Here is a 23,584-nt window from a genome sequence, read left to right on the forward strand (position 1 = left end):
CTTGGGTTTTCACCTCCAGACCAAGAACTGCAGCACATTGTGGGAAACTGAAATTTGACCTGGAAAACAAAGCAGCTCCTGAATCCACGGTCTCCAGGAAAGTGAAACGGCTCAAGAGAGGAGACCAATATCATGGGTGATGTACTTTCAGACAGAAGACTGTAATATCAGAACAAAACGCCCTGACAGAAGCAAGGTTGGCAAAGCTGTTCCAGGCTGATTTTTTTTTTTTTTTGTTGTTACCATCTCCCTGCATTATCACACTACAGATAGGAAACGTCTTTATCACAAACCACGGGCATTTATTCACGTTCCTTGCAGTCCAGCAGAAGCCACACGTGCAGGGGAACAGCTCCACGCCAGACTCACGTTAAGGGCTAGGAAGCTGAGAAACATTTTCTCCTCTTCCTCCTCCAGAATTCTACTAAGACTTGATTCCATCCAACACCTCAAACCCGGGTCAGGGCCGACCCCCGCCTTCCCCCACACCTCAGATCCGACCCCTCAGCCCCTCCCCGCCCCACTATCACCCCCTTATCCCTCAGACACCCCCTTATCGCTCAGCCCACTCCCCAACTCCCTCAGCATCTCCCGCCCCCTCTTTTCCCTCAGGCCCCCCTCCAGCGCCTCAGTTTGCCCTCACACCCGGCGAGGCTGAGACTGCGCAGCCCGGAGGCGACCCCGGGAGTGCTCCCGCCGCCGGGGGAAGGCCGAGCCCCCTCCCCGCCCTCATGGCCGCCCGCCCCGGGCACTCACCAGCTTCATCGTGTCCCCCGGTTCTATTTACCGGGACAATCCTGCCCCCCTTCCTGCCCGCCCCGCCGCGCCCCGGGGCATCATGGGCGTTGTAGTCCCGCCTCCCCTCCGCCCTAGATAACGTCATGGCCGCCCGACGCGTGCCGGGAGCTGTAGTCCGCCCCGAGCGCAGCCCCGCCGCCCCATTGGCGCTCCGCGCGCCAGCGGCACGCTGGGAGTTGTAGTCCCGGCGCCGTGGGTCTTCCCGTCACCCTGGGGAGGGGGGAACTACAAGTCCCAGGGTCTCACAGCTGCAGCAGGTGGGGGCTCGGATGTTGATATCAACATGGCGCTTGTCAGACAGACAAAGACAGTCGGTCTGGTGTGATTGAGCCAAAAAAAAAAAAAGCCCCAAAAAAAAGAGAGGGAGCGGGCGAGGAGGAGGGAGCGGCAGGAGGAGCGCCGGGCGGGGAGGGGGCTGTGTCCTCGGGGGGCGTGGGGGGGCTGAGGGATTTCCTCCCCCCTATTGTTCTCGTCCCTCCGCGCCCCCCGTTAATCTCCCCTCAATCTGGGGCGGGGGCGGGAGGGGGGACCCCCCCAGTCCCGCCGGTCCATGGTGAGGCGGAGGCGCCGGCAGCACCCAGAGGTGAGTGTCGAGGGGGGATACGGGGGGGGGGAGCGGCGGCGGCGGCGGCGGCGAGGGGAGGGGGCGGGCGGGTGGGTGGGCTGGAGGGAGGGAGGGCAGCGGGAAGGGGTCCCCCCTCCGCCAGCACCGCCGGGAGTCGCTCCGAGCCGGAGAGCGGGATGTGCGTGAGGGGGGCAGCCGGGGGCGGGCAAGGGTGGGCAGGGGCAGCCCCTCAGCACGGGCGGCAGAGTTGGAGCCGCGGCTTTGGGGGGCTCCGCGGGTGCCCCGGATCGGGGGAAGAGGAGGAAGCTGTCCCCGGGAAGCTGCAGCGGGAGGGCTGGGCACCTTTGGGGTTCGCTGTTCCTGCCATTTGTGTATTTATTCTGATTCCTCCCATCTCCCGGGTGTGGGGCACGGAGTGGCGGCCGCGGAGCCCCCTCAGCCTGGGTGGGTGCTGCGGTTTGGGGTGTTCGGGTGTTGCTCGCCGCGGAGTTTTGGGGTGGGCTGATGGGACCCCCGGCGCTCCCTGTCCCGGGGACCCCCGGGCACGGCGGGGGAAGTAGGGAGGCTGCGACCTGAGGGGATGGAGCCGGGCACGGAGCCCCCTCGCTCTGCCGGGGAGCTCTACCCTGTGCGAGCGTTCTGGGGGCTCCTTTTCGGGAGCTTTGTGCCGCTGGAGGTCGGGGAACGGGGCTCAGGGTGCCCCGAACCCCTCCGGCTCTCAGATCTCTCTGGCACCTCCTGGGGCTTCGGGAGGTTTTCGGGGAGGGCACAGGCGTGAAAGCCCCGAAGGGTGTCGGTGTGCTGGAGAGTTTAACGTGGGAATGGGTGGGGGAGGAGGAGGACCCGGAGGGAAGTCATTCCCAAAATGTGCGAGGAGAACTTGGGTGGGGTGTCAGACGCCTGTTTGTTTTGTACTTCTTGGGAAGAGGTGGGTGAATGCTTTCGTGTCCCGTGTCCGGGATGGGTTTGGGTCAGAGCGGTTTGACCGCAGGAGCGGTCGGGGGAAGCGGCAGGACGTTCTGCTGGAGTGTTTGCCTCAGCTTCGGGCTTAAAACAAAACAAGATGCGAGTGTGTTTAGGTGCAGAATACACATCCGAGCCAGACCCCGCCGAGTTCCTCGACCTCAGTTTTGTCTGATGGGTTCTTTCCTTTCTTTCTTTTTTTTTTTTTTTTTTTTTTTTTTTTTTTTTTTTTTTTTCTCCCCTAGTTGGTGGAGTGTCTCTTGGTATGTTTGCAGAGCACTTCTTCGGAAGCATTTTGTTCTTTGCGATAGGTCTGGAAAAGGCTCGGTTGGACGTGCTGTTTTTTCCCCAGTTCTTTCGTGTTAGGGACAAAAAAAAAAAAAAATTGCTGTTTTGGGGGGTGGGGAAGGAAGAAGGAAGAGGAAATGAAGGTTTAAGCATGTTCGTGGAGTCGGGTCTGTCTCAGTTTGTTCAGGTAACACTGGGAGCGTGATTCGGTGGCTTTTAAGTACAAAACGTTTATGAACAAAAAACTGGGGAGATTTAAACTTTGTAGGGAGGAAAGCGTTAAAGTGATGGCTAGGGAACGCGGATCTGGGAGACGCTACCTACGTCTCCCTGCTTCAAACTAGTGGGGATGGAGGGAAGGAAAAAAAAAAGAAAACGCTGGGGGAAAATATCCCTACAATTTGCATGAGTGATGCCATGTAAAATACCGGAGCGAGGAATTGTGCTCTGCAGAGGCTTTGTGGGCTGGCGAAAGCCTGAAGTGCCTGCTCGGGTCCCGTGATATGACTCGCTCATTTCTGCAGGGCTCATCAGGTACAGGCTCTGCTTCCTTCCTGGGATGGTGCAGCTGGCATTTGATTTCCTCCATGGATGGGAGAGGAGGAGTCCTGTGCAGTTTTTTTCCCCGAGATGATTGCATTTTCTTTGGCCTTGCTGTACCCTGCCTCATTAGTAGGAACTGCATCTATACTTATTTACCATTATGCTGTGTCCCTTGGGAAGCGGGGTGTAGTTTGGAGTAGGTATATATGGATTTATCACTCCTAACTTTTTTTTTTTTTCCTCCCATCGTGCCATCAACTGCAGAGAACAAACTTAATTTATTTCTGTGTTTTACATCTCCCTTTTTACCATTTCTCTTCCAAATTGCTAAGAAAACATCTCTGAGATGGAGAGAGGGGAGAAGGAAGAAAGGGATGGAAAATGTTGTCTGTGCAGGGATGCATTTGTTATCTGCATGTGTGGGGAAGGGCAGGGTTTGTTTCTGCACGTGAAAACTGGGATTTGGGAATGTTCTTTTTCCCTTATGTGAAGATTATTCTTTAGCCCTGCGACGGCCACAACTTTTTCTGTCTGGTTGACAGAATCACCCGAGGAGCCTGGGCAGGAGGCTGGGAACAAGGAACTTGTGTTTCACTCCGTGCTGCCTGTTCTTCCTCCCCTCGTTCCCTTAGCACCAGCACAAGCACCAGAACAGGCATCAGCATTTTTCCTCCTGTGTCATCCCACTGTTCCGAGCAGGTCTAGACGACATTGTGGTATGCAGGCTGCCAGCTGGGTTACAGGAATGCTACCCTAGGTGAAACGGCAGGATTTTTAAGGAGGGGTAAGGAAATCTGGGAGAAAATCCTGTGTGAATGAGGCCTGGTTTTCTCTAGAACTGCTTCACTGAGCGGTGTCAAACAACTCCTTGGGTTTATTGACCTTTCTGGACAATGTGTATCTCTCTAGCATTGTGATTTTGATAATTCCATAAAATCTGTGGCTGCTGTCAGCTGTAGGGAGCTCATTTTTAAGGCAGTTTCAGTGTGGGTCTTAGTGGTCTCTTACAAAGGGGTATTAAAAGTTGATAGCTGTGCAGTGTTTTGAAAACTAAATTATTATAAAGTGTTTACTTCATAGTGATAATCCATAGGTTCGTGGGAGTGTTTGGTGTGTTTTTTCATTGCTGTCTGGATTTGGGAAAAGAGTGGGGCTCTGACATTCATTTTTAATACCAACCTACTTTTTAATAAAATGCATTTTTGTTAAGCATGACTGTCAAAAACTGTTCTGTTGTTGACTTTTGGGACTGCTCTTTTTGTGTTGTGTGTCAGTGGGGCAGGGGTGAAATTTGGGTCTTTGGGTGGAGAATTGGGAGTTTCAATGAAACTGAGCCATGAGAAAGGAGGAAGCTGTGCTGTTCCTTATACCAAGGGATCTGGGAAGGTGTTTGGTTGTATATGTTAAAAACAAATGAATTTTTAGGAAACAACAGCACATTTTAATCTAAAGAAAGCAACCTGTACTTCACAGTGATTTCTGTGCAGAGCTTTTAAGGACATTACAGAATGACAGGCTACAGTATTGGCATTCGTAGCAAATCTTTTTCATCTGCAAAGTTTTAGATTTTGAAATCAAAATACTGCCAGTTTAAGAATCTTATTGCAAAAAACGAGATGCCTTTGTTCCTCCTGTCGATAACTTCATGCAGCTTTGGTTCTAAAGTCCCTGAAGTTTATTTCATGTTATGCTGATTTTAACAGAGCGGGATTGGATTCTGCATACGTGTCCTCGTGGGATTGGGCTTTAATTATACCTATGCTGATAATATGATCTTGTGGGTTATCAATGCAGTGGGACCGATACTGTGATTACAGCAGGATTTTTAGGACATAACAAGGAGAATTTGAATTTTATTTTTTTTTTTTGAGGAGGGGGGGTCAGTGTAACTCGTAACCCTAAAGCTGATTTGTAAGATCAGTAATAAACTGTATTTTAGCGTTCCTATATTGACTAAAACTCCCTTCTGACTCCTGTTAAATTAGGATGGGTGGGTAGCAAAGTGTACCAAGAGTTTGTATCTGAGCACTCAGTCATGCAAACGGGGTGTGTGGTAGCTGTGAATGCAGTTCCCAGGGTTAATGCTAAAGATAAGTGTTTTGACAAATGCTTTTAATTTGGGGAACAATACAAGCAAGAATGACAGGATATGAAAAGAAAATGCTATTTTCTGTCTCGCAGGTGGCAAACAAAGGTGTAGAGGATCAGCTTGCCCAGGTTCCTACAGGGAGTCTGCAGCAGAACTCGCAATCAGTCTGTGATCTCAAGGGTTTGTCAGGGCTTTAATCAGTTTTTCTTCCTCCCCTCATTAATTGGCTAGCTTTGACATTTTGAAAATAACATCTAGAGATTATTTCTCTTTTCTCCAGTTTCAAACTTTATCGCCTCAAGTTTTTTTTTTTTTTTGGTTTTTTTTTTTTGGTTTTTTTTTTCATTTTCTGTCAAGCCTTGAAAACACAAGGTTGGAAAACTTGATCTGAGCAGCACCTCCCTGACATATGATACTATCTCCAAACAGCCCCTGACAAGTGAACCCTCTCATTGAAATCATGTGAGGAATTTTATTACTCAACTCTGAAGATCTTCTGGGGGAAAGGAGGTTGCAAACTATTAACTCTGTGGTCTTCATTGCAAGTTGGCAGATAAAATGCTCTTACGTATTTGAGGCTGTCATGTGGTCCCCAGCCAGAAGTAGAGAATCAGCTTTGTAGTCGCTGACCAACCGAAAATTTCATCTTGTCACTGTGAGAAACACATTTATTTTTGTGTTGTGCCTGCAGATTTCAAGTGAAAATATCCCTTTCTTTAAACATGCTCCTGATTTTATCCTTCCCCTCTTAACTGGGCGCTTACACAGCGTTATCCTGTGCTCATATGAGCACGTGGAGAAGTTTTTATCCTTGATAACCTTACAAAGCCTCTTGGGTTTGGGCAGCTCCTGTGCTTTGCTGTTGCACTGGGGTTCAGCAGAGGTTTGCTGTTGGCTGCCTGTGTGACACCGCCGAGCTCAGGGCTCGTGCCACAGTCCCAGAGCCACTGCTGTGACAATGACAGCGTTGTAAAGCCTGACCTAATCAGGGCTCATCGATTTATGGCCGGAGCAGCGTGGCTCCAGTGGCTCCCACTCAGCTGAGCCACTGCCCTCCTTTGCTGCTCCATGTCAAAGCAATACTTTGTGCCTCTTTGTAAATCTCTAGAAGCGCTTGACAGAAGTATTGGTGTTTTACAAATGGAGAAACTGAGGCACGAGGGCCGAGTGACTCAGGTAAGGTCATGGTCTGAGGCAGCAGCACTTCAACACAGGTGTCTCCTCCCCATCTGTGGCACTTTGCATCTGAGATATACTGATATACAGGAAAATTATAAGGAATTTATTTGCTGGTCATCTGCTGTGGTCATTAGGAGTATCTAAGTCCAGAGATGATATTTTTATGATGATGGGAGGATATCCCACTGACTTCTGTGGCTCGACACTTCTCATCCTTACTCAGTTATTTTTCTTGCTTTTAAATCCATTGTATTCCACCTTCCATCAGGCAAAAAGCAAACTTTCTCACAAGACTCTGAGGGATTCCCTTCTTTCTTGTAGTGCTTTTCTTCTGCTTCATTTAATAGGATTTTTTTGGTGTTGGACTTCTGATGTATGTGAGGAATGCACAGGCGTGTCTGTTACTTGTTTTACTTCAGCCCCATGTTAATACAGACAGCAGCAGGTTGAACAATTGCTGTTTTAATGTGCTTTATTAAGAATTAAAAGAAATAATCTATAACTGGTTGTTCTCCCTGTCTGTGTGGAGGTTTCCCTTTCCCAGTTCTAAATCAAAGCTGCAGGCAGAGTCTGAACTTAGTCTGCTCTTAAAACAGGGAACTGCTGTAGTGCTCCTGACAGAGTGAGCTCTGCTTTATCTTCCTGTGCAGCCAACCAGGAGCTGTGGAAGGTCAGTTCACTTTTTCCTACAGAATTCCACTCTGAATGTTCACTTCATCATCTCATCTTGGTTTCGGTGCAATTACCAGCCTGAAACTCATTACCAAGCAGAGCCCTTCCAGCAGGTTGTACATGAATATACCTAAATCACTTCTGTAACAGGGCTTGACAAAGATCCCTCTTGGTGTGTGTGTCCATGGAGTGCTGGCAGGTGGTGCTTCCAATCTCCATTTGCCCAATGGGTGGAGTGTTGCTTCCAGGGAAGAGTTTCTTCCAGCCTGAGGAAACAAATTTTGACACCTACCTCATGCACAGAGGTGGCATTTTTTTGTTCTCCATATGTATAAGTTGCATTTTTAAGCTTTATTAAATATACATGAATCCTATTCGCTGCTGTGGTGGTAGATGGGATTTTAATGTCAGGTTGAGGAAGGAATTTACAAGCCAGGCATAAAAATTCTATTAATTATGTTTGGCTCTGCCCCCAGTTGAATCTTGCTTGTCCTGAGTTCCTGGTGTCAGTCTTCTTCCCACTTCTGAATTTCATATTTAAGAAGCCTTTTTTTCTTTTCTTTTTGCTTCCTCAGAATTTCTAAGCTCAGCAGCAGGATAACTACCCCTGAAACAATAGTGCAGGCCACTCTTTCAGTGGCCTTGTGAACAGCCAGTTTTGTTCTTCTGATAAGGCCTTGCCCTATCAATTGGGAAGTGCAGCATATAGTCATTTCCTGCATTTCGAGCTGCCCGTTCCTTCTGAGCTCTGAGGCAAGCCCTGAATCTGCTTTTTGTTCTTGCTGTGCCTCTGTCCCACTGATGGCAGCAGAAAGCAGTTAGTTAGTTAGTTCATCAAACACAAGCGCTGTTCCTGCTTGGATGTTTATTCTGACCTTTACTTTGGACAGTTTCTCTGCCATGGTCAGATTCTCTGAATTACAATGTCTGCTTTCACCAGAAATCTCTTTGTGATTTAACTGGCAGCGTTTGGGGCTTTGAGCAACTGGGTGTGCAGCAGCTCTGACATGGAAGTGGTGCTCGAGTCTTAGGAAGTTCTTCTGGCAGTGAAATTTCCTTTCTAGGCTCTACCATAGGTTGTATTTTATGACCCAAGGAAAACTTTTTGACTTGCCCCTGTTCCAGTGTGGAATATGGAAATAATCCTTTCAGGGCTGTTGAGATGCTTTTATGTTTAATAAGTATGTGGAGATTCTTGGCTGGCTATTAATGGGTGCTGCTGCTCTTGGGAGTACAGGGATGTCAGAGCTGTAGTTACCCAGAATGAGAACTGGTTGTGTAAGCTAATACTGATTTTTCGTGGCCCAGGTGGGAGGAGCAAGTAGCTGATCAGAGTTTGCCCAACTAAATTGCATTACCTGTGGTTTCCAGACATCATAGCTGGTCATTCCCTGTTTGTATTTCATGGGAGCTCTGTCTGCTTGCTGGAGTGGTGCTGTTTAGTGATAAGTCTGAAAAAGAGGGAACTTGCTGAACTTGAAACTTATCCCTCCCTCTTTAATTTCCTGGTCCACGGAAGTTGAGTGATGTTAACATATTGGAGATTCATAAAATTTAAGGCGAGAACAGATAATTAAATTGCCTTCCCTGATATGTTTTATATGCTTTGTATCACAGGCCTTTAAATTTTAATCATTTACTCTGAAACTGAGACCAGTAAATGATGTTTGGCTAAAAACAATTTGAAAGCTTTCCAGCCCTGAGTGTCCATCACTGGTAATTTCAGGCTCATCACTTCTCTTGGTAGTTATAAGAGGCTGATTCCTAATTTGAATTAGTCCAAGTTGTGCCGCTGGTTCTTGTTAGGATTTTCCTGACAAGATTAGAGCCCTTTAGTATCCAGGACTTTCCTGCCATGAAGGTACTTACACTCTGTAATCAAGTTACTTGATAGATAAGGAAACAGAGTTGAGCTTTTAAGTCTGTCTCACTCTGAGGCATTTTCTCCAGCACTCAGATCATCCGGTGATTCTTCATGCTCTCCATTTATTTTTAACATTGTGGAGACCAAAAAAAGGTGCCTGCTCCAGCCTGTGCCTGATCCAGACCAAATTCTGAGGTGCTTTTTGCCCTTTTTGCTGCACAGCCACTGAAAGGGTTCCCAAGAGCCCCTTTTGCATAGGGAAATCCTGTTCATGAGCCTCTCTGCCTGAGCACTGACATTCTTTACTCAAGTAAAGTCTGCCATTTAGTAGTTACAGTCTGCATTTTTTAGATTATAAATTAGCCTTTGTATTCTGATGGGTTTGGCTTTCCTGAGCTAACTTAAGGCAGGTTTTGGTTTTCAGCCTCCTTTCTCCTGCTGTCCTTTCCTCCTCATAAGGTCCTGTTGTGCTACAGTCCTGGTGTCACTCACAGATTTTTATCTGCAGTGATAAAAATGTTGAACTGCATCAGACCTTAAATTTAGTGACAAAAAAAAAATTAGCATGATGCAATGCCAGGAAGTAGATGAAGAAGTGTCTGACTGACAGCTCTCGGATATGAAGCAGCCAGTGTGGGTTTCCACCAGCACCAGAGCACGCTCTGTGCGTGCACTTGACTGTGCTCAACTGCATTTGTAATCTCAAAAGAACAAAGTTAGTCCTTTATCAAGACATTTGCCATTAAAACATGCTGACTGGCACTACCGGTGTCCTTGTGCTGGTAATTCTTTACTGGGAAAACACAGATTTGTCTTTTCCTGTTCTCTGCCTGGATGGATACCCCAGCTCACAGCTTTGCTCCATCCCCTGCTGAGCGCTGGTGAAATAGAAACATCCACCTGGCCTGGGGTGAAAGGCCTCTTTGGTGCATGGGTTTGAGGCTGATTTAAATGTTTCCCTGCTGATGGATTTGCTGGGAATCATCGTTCATTGCTCGTGGATTAGAAGGTGTTTCATGTGACAAAGACATGTTGCCCCAGTCAACAGAAAGCTGTTCCCAGTGGTTTTTCCTTCCACTAGAATGCTACTTTCATTACTGGTACTGTTTGTTTTTTAAGATACCTTGAGTCTTGCACTTTTGTTGTTAAGAGAAACATCCCAAGGCCTTTTTTCAACCCTGGATGTCCTCAAGTGTAAAATGACAGCGTTTTTGGGGTGGTTGTGGTGCATCTGCTGCCAGATCCTGTGGAATTGTGGAAGTGATGAGCTTCCCACCTTTAAAAGCAGCTACTTCTGAAGACACTCGTGAATTACCCTTCAGTTCATGGGCATTATTCTCATAAATACTGGTGTCACTCCTCTGTCACACTCAAGGAAATTCTGATTTATTCATAGCACTGTGCCTTCTTGCTTTTTGTTAAAAATGCAGCTGCCTTTGCTTGCTGGCTGTTCCCTTGAATTTCCCTTTTCCTGTCCCAAACTGATTTAGCTTTTACTCCCTCGGTGTTGCAGCTGTAATCAGCAGTGCACAGGAATGTTGTCTTCTGCAGGAGAGGCAATATTTTTACCATTGCTTTTTAGCAATGGATCTTGGATAGTGTGGAATCTTAAAACCAAACCTCATTTAAATACCACTAACAGGAAGCAGTAAAATGTGTGGTGTTTTAGGTTGGTTTTGTTGTTTTTTTTTTTTTCCAAGTTGGGTGTTTTTAAGGATTTGCTCCCTGAGAAAAATCTCTGTTTTGAAACCTGCAAATTCCAGGCAGATAAATTGCAGCGAGGTCGGGCCAGTATCTGAAGTTTGGGGTGTCTGCTTCCCTTCTGGCTATCAAGTGGGAAGCTGGCCATGGTGATAGGCTTTGAGGAAAGATTGGGAGGAGAGAATAAAGGGGAGAGAGCACTGAGACACAGGATCTTGGAGGCTGGGGAGGAAGCTGTGAGAGATCTTGGCCATTTGTGCTCCTGCACTCTGAGGTGTGGAAGTGGAAGTGATGAGGACCCAAAGCTGTGGAGTTCTGGTGGATGTGGATATTTCATGTCATGGCAGCGTCTGAGCTGAGCCAGCAGCTCTCCTGCCTCCTGGTTAAATCAGGATCTGATTTTCCTGTTCCTCTGCTGTCTTCTTGCAGGAGTTGTTTATTGACTGAAATTGTTTCCATATGGCTGCAGTGTAGCGCCTGATTACATTAAATGTGGTGCTTTCCTGTGGCATTGCAGGGCTATGGAAAGATCATCCCTCCCTCTCTCCCCTTCCAACCTCCTCTTCCTCCATAAAACCTTGGGCTTGGAACATGGAACTTGTTCAGGCATTATCTTCATTCCCCTCTGAGGTTGTAAAACAGAAAACTGGGATCCAGATCCTTTTTGGGTTGTATTTGATTGCTTAGGTGGGTTACCTTGGTGTATAAATGACTCATAAAATTGTTAAAATGAAGATTAAAGTGGCAGCAATGCTGGGACTGGGCCTCCAGGGTGTTAAACACTGAGCAAGCAGGAAAGAGTCTCTGCTTCCAGAGAGGTTTGGGACAGTCCATTTGGATTGTATTTGTTGACAGTAATGATCAATTTAAATGCTGCTCCAGGAAGGTGTTAAAATTCCTGTACTGGGATGCTGGGAGGCAGATTCCCTGCTTATCTGGAGCCTGGAGGCTGTGTCCAGTTAGTGGGAAACAGATCTGTTTAATGGCAAATGGATGCATCTGTATCTTTGATAAGAATAAAAGCTGATTGCTGGCTAAGTTGGCTGATAAAACCAGCAATGAAGCATCTCTACCTTCTCTTTGTAATTACACCTAAACCTGAGTTTATAACTGAAATTCAAAATCTGTTTTTTTTTGTTAAAAAAAGTTTTCTTTTTAAAATAGGTTAAAATATAAAAATTCCTTTTTCTAAAGCCTAAGTTTTGTGCTGTAATGCCTCTGTTCTTGTAATGGACACCAGCAGAACCTCAGCATGGTATTTACTGCCAGTATCTCAAATCAAGTCAAACCAGTGGAGTGGTGGTTGTCACTCCTGGCTGAGCACATGGAACCAGAGTCTGATGAAACAGCAAACCTGGTTTTTGTCAGGAGTAGCCTCTTCTGCATGTGCATAGAGAATATTTCCTTTATTTCTGTATGTTCATATCACAGCCTATTTAATTCAAAACTGAGAAACCATTTGGGAGCTGTAAATGCTGAAATTCTTGTTTTCCTCCCCTAACATAAGGTGAAAAAAAGAACAGTGAGGGAGGAGATTCACTAATACTGAAATCTTTCCGTGGAGGACACAGCAAGGTTCAATTCATTTAATAAAGAGAATTCATTTGTTTTCACTAAAGCATTTTAAAATGCAAACCATGTTTCTGTAACCCTTTTATGCATCCTGCACCTATGATGTATCATTCAAGATTAATAAAACTGTAATACATAAAAGCTGGCATTTTAAAATTGTTTTATAAACAGTCTGGCTAATAACCCAGGGTGGAAACTGGAATGCAGGTATGCTGCTCTTCAGGCCTTTGCCTGGCTGGAGGATGAAGCTCCAGATTTTGGGCTTTTGGTTTTTTTTTAATGTAGTGGAAAATCTTTAGGGGAAGATTTAAGCCCTGAGCATGGGGTATCCAGTGATGTTCAGGGTGGTGTCAGTCACTCTGAGGTGTCCATGGTTCAGAGAAAAGCTCAATGAATGTCCCTCAATTAATGTCCCTCCTAATTTAGAGGTGTCTGACTCACGAGCTGGCAGGTGAAAGGGAGACTTTGGAGTGACCGTGGAGTTGTCATGGCCATCTCCTCTGCTTGTCCTCAGAGGAATTGCTGCTGTCCAATGCTTGGAGCAAAGGATGTGGGCACCTTCTCCAAACTGGGATATTGCAAATCTTGGAGCTGTGAGAGCTGCCTCCCTTTAGCCCACACTGAGGCACCACACTCAGGGAGGGTGGGTTTGAACCCTTCCATCCTGCCCTGTGTTCCTGCACTGCTGCTTGTCCAGCATTTCCAGTATCAGGAGGAATTTCCTCATGGAAAGGGCACTCAGGCATTGGAAGGGGCTGGAGTCCCCTCCAGTATCAGGAGGAATTCCCTCATGGAAAGGGCACTCAGGCATTGGAAGGGGCTGGAGTCCCCTCCAGTATCAGGAGGAATTTCCTCATGGAAAGGGTGGTCAGGCATTGGAAGGGGCTGGAGTCCCCTCCAGTATCAGGAGGAATTTCCTCATGGAAAGGGTGGTCAGACATTGGAAGGGGCTGGAGTCCCCTCCAGTATGAGGAGGAATTTCCTCATGGAAAGGGTGGTCAGGCATTGGAAGGGGCTGGAGTCCCCTCCAGTATCAGGAGGAATTTCCTCATGGAAAGGGTGGTCAGACATTGGAAGGGGCTGCCCAGGGAGGTTTGGAGCCCCCATCCCTGGAGGTGTCCCAGGAAGGGCTGGATGTGGCACTCAGTGACAAGGTGGGGATCAGTCACAGGTTGGGCTCAATGATCTCAGAGATCTTTTCTAACCCAAATGATTCTGGGATTTTTTTTGGTTTTTGCGGATCCTTTGATGGATGGTTTGTAGACATTGTGAGGAGAGAACTTCTCACAAAAGGCTGGGGATCCTGCAGCTGGATGCCTGCAGATCCTGATTTATCTGGAAAACCTCTCTATCTTCCAAAACACTGTGGCAAAGGTAGGCTGGAGAAACCTGAGTTTTCTTCTGTCCCTCACACAACCCACTGGCTACGTGGGAGCAGAAATTAAGACAAGGACATTTAATTTTAAGTGTTGTCGTCTTCACAGAAAGTCACAATTTATCTTTCCTTCTCCCTGTCACAGAGCTTGTCTGTGCTACTTCTTGCACATCAGAGCTGCTTGCTGCTTCTCACTCACTGCATGACCAGCTGAAACAAAAATAAAATTTCCCTGCTTTGAGCCCCTCCAGAACTGCCTTCAAGTAGCAGCTTTGCACTAATGAAGTTTAGTTGGTTTGCTTTTTTTAGTTTAGTTACTTTTCAGTGATTTCCAGAACTGCTGAAACACAATGAGTTGGTGAAGACTCTCTTGTGTATTTTGTGTGAGCTCAGATATTTGAATATGGAGTAGATGAGTACTAAATATCTTCAGTTTCCATTAAATTTCGATATCTTTAAGGGATGAGTCCTTCAAACAAGCTCTTACTGACGTTACAGGCAGTGGGATTGCTCTCTGTTGGCTCTCACAAGAACTGAACTGGAACTATATTGTGGATATTTTGTTTTTAATTAGCAGATCACTGAGTTCTAGATCCTTTCACATTTAAGAATAATTAATTCTCCATCGTTTTTGCTTCTGACAGACTTTTACTGTCAGCCTTCCAGAGGAGACATTGGCCTTCCCTCCAGTTATCTGACAAAACAATTTACTGTGAGCAGCCTTTCCCCCACCCCTCATGGCAGAAACTTGCCCCTGGTGTCTTCCTGGGTGCTGTTTCCCAGCTCTGCTTTATGCTCTCCATCTTTTCCAAATAAAACGTGCTCAGGGATGGGATTGAAACACTTAAACTCCTGAAAAATTCCACAGTGCTCATTTCCAGTGAGCAGGGTGTGTTACATGTCCTGCAAATCACTGGATGGAGAGGATGATCCTTCAGTTTTCTTCTAATGAGAATGACTTGTGAGAAGGCTGCAGGCTCAGGGCCATGCTGCCATTGCAGTATTATCAGTACATTTTGGCTGCAAATGTGATTTCTTTTTTCCTTTAATATTAAAGGGAGGGGTTATGACTTCTGAGCTATAATTGTGTGGAGACATTATTTGGGCAGACCTCCTCAGCTCTCCTGCATTAATCTGGATGTGCTGGATGTGAGTTCTGTGCTCTTACAGCTGCTGAGGAGAGTCTTGGACTGTGACTGGTGTTTGCAGAAAGCAGAGAAATTGCATATTATGTATTTTGATGCTGCACCTTGAGTTCCTTCTGCCTGTTTTCCCTGCTATTGTTGATGGTTTTTCTTTTGTATCCACTCCTGTATCATTTGCAGTCACAGTTCCCAGTTCTAAATTTAACTTGAACCCAGTTTTGAGTTGACTTTTTGGTTTTGGCCTTAGTCAGCCACCAAACAAAAGTGATGTAGCAACATTCCCTCAGGTTTCAGAATCCACCCTGCTGGGCCATGCCTACCCCAGGGCTCTGAGGCTGCTGGGCTTTGCAGGAAAATGTATTTTTGTAGCCCAGTCATTACCCCAGCACCAACCTAAATCCAGGTGGATCATCATGTTCCTGCACAGTTATTTTTGGAGCAGGTTGCACTGGAAAATTGCACTTAAGGTGGGGGTTAGACTGGACAAGCTCAAGAGGTGCTGCCCAACCTCTGCAGTTCTGTGGTCTGTGCAGAGGGGGAAATTAAAACTGATCATTTTCATGGAGATGCATTCTTGTGCTTTTCATCCTGTCCCCTGTTCTTTCTCTCACCTTATTTTTGTAAAGGAGAGCTTTTAAAGTGTTTTACTGTAGTTCTTAAAGACATTAAGCAACTCTTACTGGATTGAACATCATGGCTGGCACAGGGGAGACTTAGAATGAAATTGTTTAATTGATATTTTACATTATAAACTTTGAAATTGAGGATTGAGTGAGGCTCCTGCTTTGCTGCTCTGTTTCTGTAGGGCAGAATGGTACAAAAATAAAGGGGGTATGTCCTGAGAGTGCTGCCTGGAGCTGCTTCTGAGCTGCACCACCACAGGGCTGTGCAGGTTTGGAACTCTGCATTTGGGCAACTATAAAGTAATATTTATGCAAGAATTGCAAAACTCAGCATAGGAACTGAGTTCAGTTAAAATCAGGTGGAGGAAATGTGCTGTGGGGTCAGATCAAAAGTTTCTCTTATCTCTGGCACAAGGCTGGAAAATGCAGTGGTGGATGCTGAGGAGAGCCTGGAAGAACAAGGCAAACATTTTACCCCAGCACATCCTTGCAGCCATCCTCTGTGTGCTGCAGGTGTTCTGGATATTCTCTGTATCCCCCCTTTTCCACCCAAAGGGAGGTCCAGATGTGTTTGATCCCAAGCCACGTCCATTGCAGGGTTTCCCCTGCTGAATGTCCCATACCTGGAGGCCCTTGTGAAGGGAGGTGTTAGTTCAGCTCCTAGTGAGCAAGTCTCCTTAATTTCTAATTTAAGTCACCTTTTTATTAAATTTGGCTTGTTCCATTACTTTTGTTGTGTTTTTCTTCAGTCCCTGTTCAGTCCTGTGCCACTTCAAGCATGAACAAACACAGGATTTAGATTCTGTGAGCTGGACAGTGAGTCCTTCCCGTTCCCATCCTCAGCAGTGTGTTCACAGGGCTGTTTATTAGCTCTGGTACTTGGTTCACATGGAATCAGTTGGGAAAACATGGATATGGAGCTTCATGGTCTGACTGGAATAGGGGATGATAGTTTTGCTGGAAGTGATCAGGGGAGTGTCCAAAGTTCTGAGCCAGCACGACCCTGAAGTGCTCACCCCTGGCAGGGAGGGAGGCAGGGCACAGCTTGGATTTCTGATGGATCTGGAGGTGTTAGTTCAGTTCCTAGTGAAGAAGTGTCCTTAATTTCTGATTTAAGTCACCCTTGTTCCATTATTTTTGTTGTCTTTTTCCTTCAATCCCTGTTCAGTCCTGTGCCACTTTAAGCAGTAACAAACACAGTGTTTGGCCTCTGTGAGCTGGACAGTGAGTCCTTCCCGTTCCCATCCTCATCAGTGTGTTCACAGGGCTGTTTAATAATTCTGGTACTTGGTTCACATGGAGAACATGGATGTGGAACTTCATGGTCTGACTGGAATAGGGGATGATAGTTTTGCTGGAAGTGATCAGGGGAGTGTCCAAAGTTCTGAGCCAGCACGACCCTGAAGTGCTCACCCCTGGCAGGGAGGGAGGCAGGGCACAGCTTGGATTTCTGATGGATCTGGAGGTGTTAGTTCAGTTCCTAGTGAGCAAGTCTCCTTAATTTCTAATTTAAGTCACCCTTGTTACATTTTTTTGTTGTCTTTTTCTTTCAATCCCTGTTCAGTCCTGTGCCACTTTAAGCATGAGCAAACACAGGATTTAGACTCTGTGGGCTGGACAGTGAGTCCTTCCCATTCCCATCCTCAGCAGTGTGTTCACAGGGCTGTTTAATAGCTCTGGTACTTGGTTCACATGGAGAACATGGATGTGAAATTTCATGGTCTGACTGGAATAGGGGATGATAGTTTTGCTGGAAATGATCAGGGGAGTGTCCAAAGTTCTGAGCCAGCAAGACCCTGCACGTGCTCATCCCTGTCAGGGCACAGCTTGGATTTCTGGTGGATCTGCATCCAGAAAAACACACCTGGCTGTGTCCAGAGTGGCACAGACCCTGTGGGATAAGGGCGGGGAATGGTTTCTCTCCATTTTGGGCACTCTCCAAACATCTCCTGGGCTCTCAGTTACTGTTTAACTCCAGCTCTGTGTACTCTTCATTCTCAGGGACTAAGTCTGCTGTCCTTTAGAAAATGAAGGTTTTTTCTGACCTGTCAGTGCCTTTTTGGTGTGGATGTGATTGCTATTTGCCTGTCATTTCTCTGACTTGTAAAGCTGTCTCCAGTGTATGCAGTTTTATATCCCATTAGCTCGCTCTTTCTCATCTTATCACACAGCACTGTAATCATCTGTTCTCTTTCTACCCCCAAATCCTGGCTTTAAATACTGTTTTCTAAAATCCTTCCTCCTAAAAACTGCCTCTGTGTGACATTTCCCTTGCATCCAGTGATATATGTAAGACTTGAACAAAGAATTTCATATCTATTTCATTGTAATTTTTCCCCTAGATAATGTATTTGATAGTTGTGCTTTTTGGAGCCTCCTAATTTACCTAAAAGGTTATTTTTTTATAGGGGATGTGTAAACACACTGTTTGAAATGCTGTACAACAGTGGTGATTCTATAGTGTGGGGGGAAGGAGCTGAAAGGAAAGGAAGTTCTGTGAGTTCCATCACTGACAGCACAAGGGTTAATGTTTTTTTCTTGCCAGTTGTTAAGTCTGTTTCCTGCTTTTACTTTAATGTCTGCATATAAAAAGATTTTGGTTTCTTTGTCCCCTTGCACTTGAACTAGAAACTGTAATCTATTTGTGGTGCATCGTAGAGAAGTTATTTTTTTAGTACTTTTGGTTTAACAGTTTTTCTGTTGAGAAAAAAAAAGAAAAACCAGATTGAGGCATCCTTCCAGTGAAATATAAAATGAGAGGATTGTGATATCTGAATTTAGCAGTGCCTCTGCTAATAGGACCAAAGATGACAAACCAGATTGAATAGTCCCTTATCCCTCTGTTTTGGAGAGAGCCAGGCTGAAGAGAATAATCTGCAAATAAATAGCTGAGAATGACATTTGCATTTCTCCTTGTAAGAAGTTGGTAACAGTTCTACAAGGAATGGATTGGAAATGAGTTTCCTTAACCTGTAATGAGTAGGGAGCTTAAATTTCATTGCTGCTGAGGATTTCTAGCCAAAGATTTCTGTTTTACAGCTGTTATTAAAAATTTATGGGGCAGCTTGAGATCAAAGCAAATATATATTCTCTTTATTATGTAAACTTGGTTTTGTGCAACATATGCATTGCATCTATATAGTTTAGGCAGGATTTTTTGTTCTAGCAAAGGCAAACAGGCTTTACATGGTGCAGTTATATCCCAGTGACTAATGGTGGTCTGATTCTCTCTCTCCATTCCTTATTTCCCAGGTAACTCAGGGAGAGTGAGGTGCTGCATTTGCCTTGTTTCCTGGTTGAAATCTTCTGTGCTTCACACTGAGGTTTTGTTACAGCTTTTTGTTTTAGTGCTCCACATAGCCCAGGTTTAGGTTTCCCACTGGTGTGCTCAAGGACTTCCTTGGACTACCTTTCACTTCTTAAAGCCCAGACCTGAAAATATTTCTAGAGAATATTTCACCTTATGGGGTGGATCACCCCACAGTCAGGGCTTTGGGCTGCAAGAGGTTTTCAGGAAGGGGTGGCCTGGCTTTTGTGCCACACTCCATGTCCTGGGCTCCTCATAAATGCCTTCTGTTCATTCCTATTTCTTTTCTGAATATCTTCTTCTTGCCCTCCATTCCCACCTTGCTGCATATGAAAGCAAGCTGTCAGTATTAGCATCTTTTATCAAATTTTTGGAGTGAGACTTTTTTTTATGTGTTAGCTTTGATAATATATTGGTTGTCAATCTCAAATTTTACCAGGACCTGCGATCTCATTTTCAAAGTGAAAGCTTAGACATGAGCCCTGATGGTTCCAGTTGGAGAAGATAACTGGAAAAGCTAAAAACAGAAGATCATTAAGGTTGGAAAAGACTGAAAAGATTGAGTCCAAGCTGTGATTGATCCCCACCTTGTCACCCAGCCCAGAGCACTGAGTGCCACATCCAGGCCTTGCTTGGGCACCTCCAGGGATGGGAACTCCAAATCTCCTTGGACACCCTCTTCCAATGCCTGACCACCCTCTCCATGAGGAAATTCCTCCTGATGTCCAACCTGACCCACCCCTGGCACAGCTTGAGGCTCTGTCCTGTTGCCTTGTCGTGGTTTCTGAAGGGCTGTGGTTGCTGTACTCAAGCATCTCATAGAGATCCACACATTCCAGTTCTTTTTTGGTTTGTGTTCCTTGTGTCCCACTTCTGTCCCCTGTTCCCAGCTGCCTGGTGGTCCCTGAGCTCCCACATGAACTGCTGCAGCTTTTGCACTTGCTGGGCTTTGTGTGCACAGCCCTGGGTGTAGCTGAGCCCTTGGTGTGCTGTTACTTTAAAAGCTGTAGAATATGGGAAGGAGGAAAGGCAAAAATCTGAAAAGCTGCTGGATCTTAAAGATTAATCAGCCTGGTTTAAATAACAAGCAGAGCTACAAACAGCCTTTTCTTCCCAGTGTGCTTTCTTCCATTGCTTTTGCAAAGTTGTTTCTCCAGGGGAAGATTTCAAGCTCCATAAGACTTGTGTTCTTATATTAGTGTCAGGACAAGGGCTGAGATTATTTGTGTGAATATGTACAAACAATTCCATTACCTGGGGTTCCTTTCACACTTTCTCCCTGGTGGAATTATGGCCTCATGTTGTGTGATGGTGGATTTATTCCTGTTTGTACAGATCTGTATTTACAAACTCAGGCCAGGGAGCTCCTGTGCAGGAGCTGAGAGCAGGGGAGGTCAGTGTAAATGACAGCCTGTGACACAAAACCAGCCCTATTTATAACTGTAATGAAGGATATACAGCAGTGCTCTCACAAGGGGGGTGCAGGCAGACCTAGGGTTGCTGTAACATGGGTGGTTTGTGGGGTTTTTGTCTTTTTTTCATTTGACGAGCAAATACCTCCACATCTGTGAACAGCTTCCTGTACCTTTTAACTCACAAAGATTTAATTCAGTTTTGCTGCAGGGAAAGGAGTGATAGGAGCAACCAGAAGATGGGGACAATTCCCAGAACACATCATCCCCCAAGTCTGCATTGGCAGAACTGGCAGCCCCTTCTCCTCCCTTTGCTGCTCCTCTCCCTCCTGGGTTTGTCTGCTGCCCCAAACAGGCTCAAAGAAGGGCTGTAAAACCATGATGGGGGCAGGGGGAACAAGAGAAGCAGGTAGAAATGATAATTTATTCCTTTACATTTTCTCCTCTTTCCCAAGTTGATTACCAGTTGTGCTTACAAAGCACCATTTACAGCAGAAATCAAACCTGAGGGGGTCTCATTCAGATCTGGATCAAACAGCAACTTCTCATATTGGTGGTACTGACTTGCTGTCTCTTGGTGGACTGTGAGGTGTTAGGAAAAGGTCCCTGAAATAATTGCAGCAAATGTGAGTGTTCTGTCTCCTGGGCACGTTCTGCAGCACTGCCAGTGTTGCTGGGATTGTCTGAGAAGCGGAAGCAATGTAGGTTTTTATCAATATTTGTAATTAAGAAAATGTTCTGGCTAAAATGGTGAGTGCTTTTATGAATCTGCTGTGTCTTGTAGTATTAGTGGGATATGGGGTGGCCCATGGAGCTGTTTGCAAAAAGTTGGACTTTTTTGAAGGTTGAGAAATGTGATCTTAACCCAAAGCAAAGGGAAGAAGTGTTGTACACAGCAGCCAAGGTGGACAGGATATCTGAGGTTGTTGTCAGACCTCTTTGTGCCTGTAAAGTTGATGTGTTTTACCATCATCAGAGGCTGAGATGAGAATTAATAATTTGGAGTGTGATCTGCTGATGGAAATATATATAAATATATATATATATATATGGCTGTATGTGTATATATGTATGTATATATGAATCAGAACTGAAAGTGTGTATTCATTCATTGAACAGCATTTGATACAAGAGCAGAGTTTATGTTTAGAGAGATAAAACAGCTTTTTTTTTTATCCCACCCCATGAAGAGCAGAGTGAGAAGGGCAAGGGAGCAGCTGGAGGCTGGACTGGGAGGACTGGTTGTGGTCCTTTGTGGGGCCCAGGATGCTCCAGTGTTCTGCCTCTGTGGCAAAGCAAAATGTCAGCAGTGATAAGTGATGGAGGGAGAGATTTCGTGCTGGTTGGACATTTATTAGGAAGGATTTTTGCCTTAGAGAGGCTTAAATCGTGATATCCATCACAGAGTGGTTATTAGATCACCTGGCAAGCAAGAGAAAATAAGGAAAAACAAGAAATTGTGTTTTCTAGCACTTGCTGTCCTGTTGCTTCTCTAGTCAGGGTTTTTTGGGGAAAATTGTTTTTGCTGAATAGTGCATTCTCAGACAGGCAGTTAAGGGAGAAGAAGACTATTGCTTTTATTTGAAACATCTTGGAAAGGAAACAGTCTTAAAGGCAACAATAAATGTTCTGGCATAATGCAGACTAAACCATCCTTAAAACAAGTCTATATCCATCACTCTGATATACTGGAGTCCCAGTCTGCTGATTTGATGTCAGGATGATGAATTATGACCTTTTATTATTTATTTATTTCAAGGTTTAGTTGCAGACTTTATAAAAACCTAAAGTAGGTCTGGATTTGGTTGTGAGGTTTCTGGAATGGCTGTGAGAAGCTGATGGTTTTGGAGCACAAGTGGGTGGCTTCTTTTCCTGTATTTGGGTACATTTTATATACACCCAAATGCATTTGTATGTACATAAAATTTATTTATATATACACACCTTACACTGGGTGAGATTACAACCAGGTGTAAATCACTTTTACTTCTGTACATGGCAGTGGTTAGAGGTCAATTTGTGGGTGTTGCCTCCTGTGCTCAGCAGGGCTCCTGTGTGTGGAGACACAAATTTAAGCTGATGGGGAACCAATTTCAGCTGAAGCTTGGTGAGGCACTCACAGTGACACTTGGGTTGTGCAGATTTATTTAAATTGCTCTGAGGTCTGCTTTAATCCTTCCAATTTGTGTAGACAAGGCCATTGGAGAACATCCCTGAAAATACCCTGCAAATGCTCTGCACAGCAAACACAGTGCTGCAGTTCTCCAGGCCGTTTCAGAGCTGGGATATTATGGGATGGATCCAAACTCCATGGCCAGCCCTGTGTCCCTGCAGATGTGGCTCTTGGCATGCAGAGCTGCAGGGTTCACCTCTGCAAGGCTGCGGAGTCATGGAATGGTTTGGGTGGGGAGGGGCCTTAAATCTCATCCTGTCCCACCCCCTGCCATGGCCAGGGACACCTCCCACTGTCCCAGGGTGCTCCAAGCCCTGTCCAGCCTGGCCTTGGACACTGCCAGGGATCCAGGGGCAGCCACAGCTTCTCTGGGAATTCTATTCCAGGGCCCCACCATCCTCACAGGGAAAAATTCCTTCCCAATATCCCCTCTATCCCTGCCCTCTGGCAGTGTGCAGCCACTCCCTGTGTCCTGTCCCTCCATCCCTTGTCCCCAGTCCCTCTCCAGCTCTCCTGGAGCCCCTTTAGGCCCTGGAAGGGGCTCTGAGCTCTCCCTGGATCCTTCTCTTCTCCAGGTGGGCTCTCCCAGCCTGGCCCCAGAGCAGAGGGGCTGCAGCCCTTGGAGCATCTCTGTGGCCTCCTCTGGACTCTCTCCAGCAGCTCCAGGTCCTCCTGCCGTTGGCCCCAGGGCTGGGGCAGCTCTGCAGGTGGGGTCTCACCTGAGAGGGGCAGAGGGGCAGAATCCTCCCCTCCCCTGCTGCCCACACTGGGGAACCAGCCCAGGGCATGGGGGGCTCCGGGGTGTCACTGCCCCCACCTGGGCCATGTCCAGCCTCTCATCCAGCAGCACCCCCAGCTCCTTCTTCTCCAGGCTGCTTTGTATTTAGTCAGATGTGCATGGAGAGGTTGCCCATTACAGGGCCTTTGTTTTAAAATAAACCTCTCAAACAGCTCTCCTGACCAAAAACCTCAAGTTTTTCATCCTCTTTGAGTTTGCCAGTGTGGCTGTTGGAAAACTCTGGTCTTGGCTTGTGATGGTGTTGATGTTTCATCTTGGTATTTCAAATAGATCTGATAGGAAATATTATCAATTGCTTTATTCCTCATTTAGACTAAAACCTTCTCTACTTCTTGACAGTGAGTAAATTTCCCCCTAAATTTCTTGACATTGCTTTTGCAACTTCCTAGCTTGGGAATGACCAACTCTGCTTGCTCACAGCAGTTTAATAATTTCTAAACCACTTCTTACACCTGTTTGCACATTTCCTTTGTATTCCATGTGATACAAAACTCACGCCCAACCCCTTCTAGTTCA

At 46.0% G+C, this 23,584-nt stretch overlaps 2 protein-coding genes across 8 annotated transcripts in view; one reads left to right on the forward strand and one right to left on the reverse strand.

Annotated features, from left to right (window-relative positions):
* INTS9 (integrator complex subunit 9) overlaps positions 1 to 834 on the reverse strand; it is a 61,540-nt gene extending 60,706 nt beyond the window's left edge. Inside the window, exon 1 of the mRNA XM_058020170.1 lies at positions 757 to 834. Coding sequence (XP_057876153.1) covers positions 757 to 765 — 9 coding nt within the window. The 5' untranslated portion in view covers positions 766 to 834. The remainder of the gene's footprint in view (positions 1 to 756) is intronic.
* A 453-nt stretch (positions 835 to 1,287) lies between these two features.
* The window catches only part of HMBOX1 (homeobox containing 1), a 117,878-nt gene continuing 95,581 nt past the window's right edge, over positions 1,288 to 23,584 (forward strand). For 6 of the 7 annotated variants that reach the window (XM_058019546.1, XM_058019551.1, XM_058019548.1 and 3 more), the window contains exon 1: positions 1,288 to 1,381. The gene's annotated coding sequence lies outside the window, so the exon portion shown is untranslated. Of the gene's footprint in view, positions 1,382 to 2,262; positions 2,292 to 23,584 lie in introns of those variants that run through there. The other variant, XM_058019547.1, reaches the window with a different exon arrangement.

This window comes from Melospiza georgiana, chromosome 3 (genome assembly GCF_028018845.1).
Source record: "Melospiza georgiana isolate bMelGeo1 chromosome 3, bMelGeo1.pri, whole genome shotgun sequence".
Taxonomy (NCBI): domain Eukaryota; kingdom Metazoa; phylum Chordata; class Aves; order Passeriformes; family Passerellidae; genus Melospiza; species Melospiza georgiana.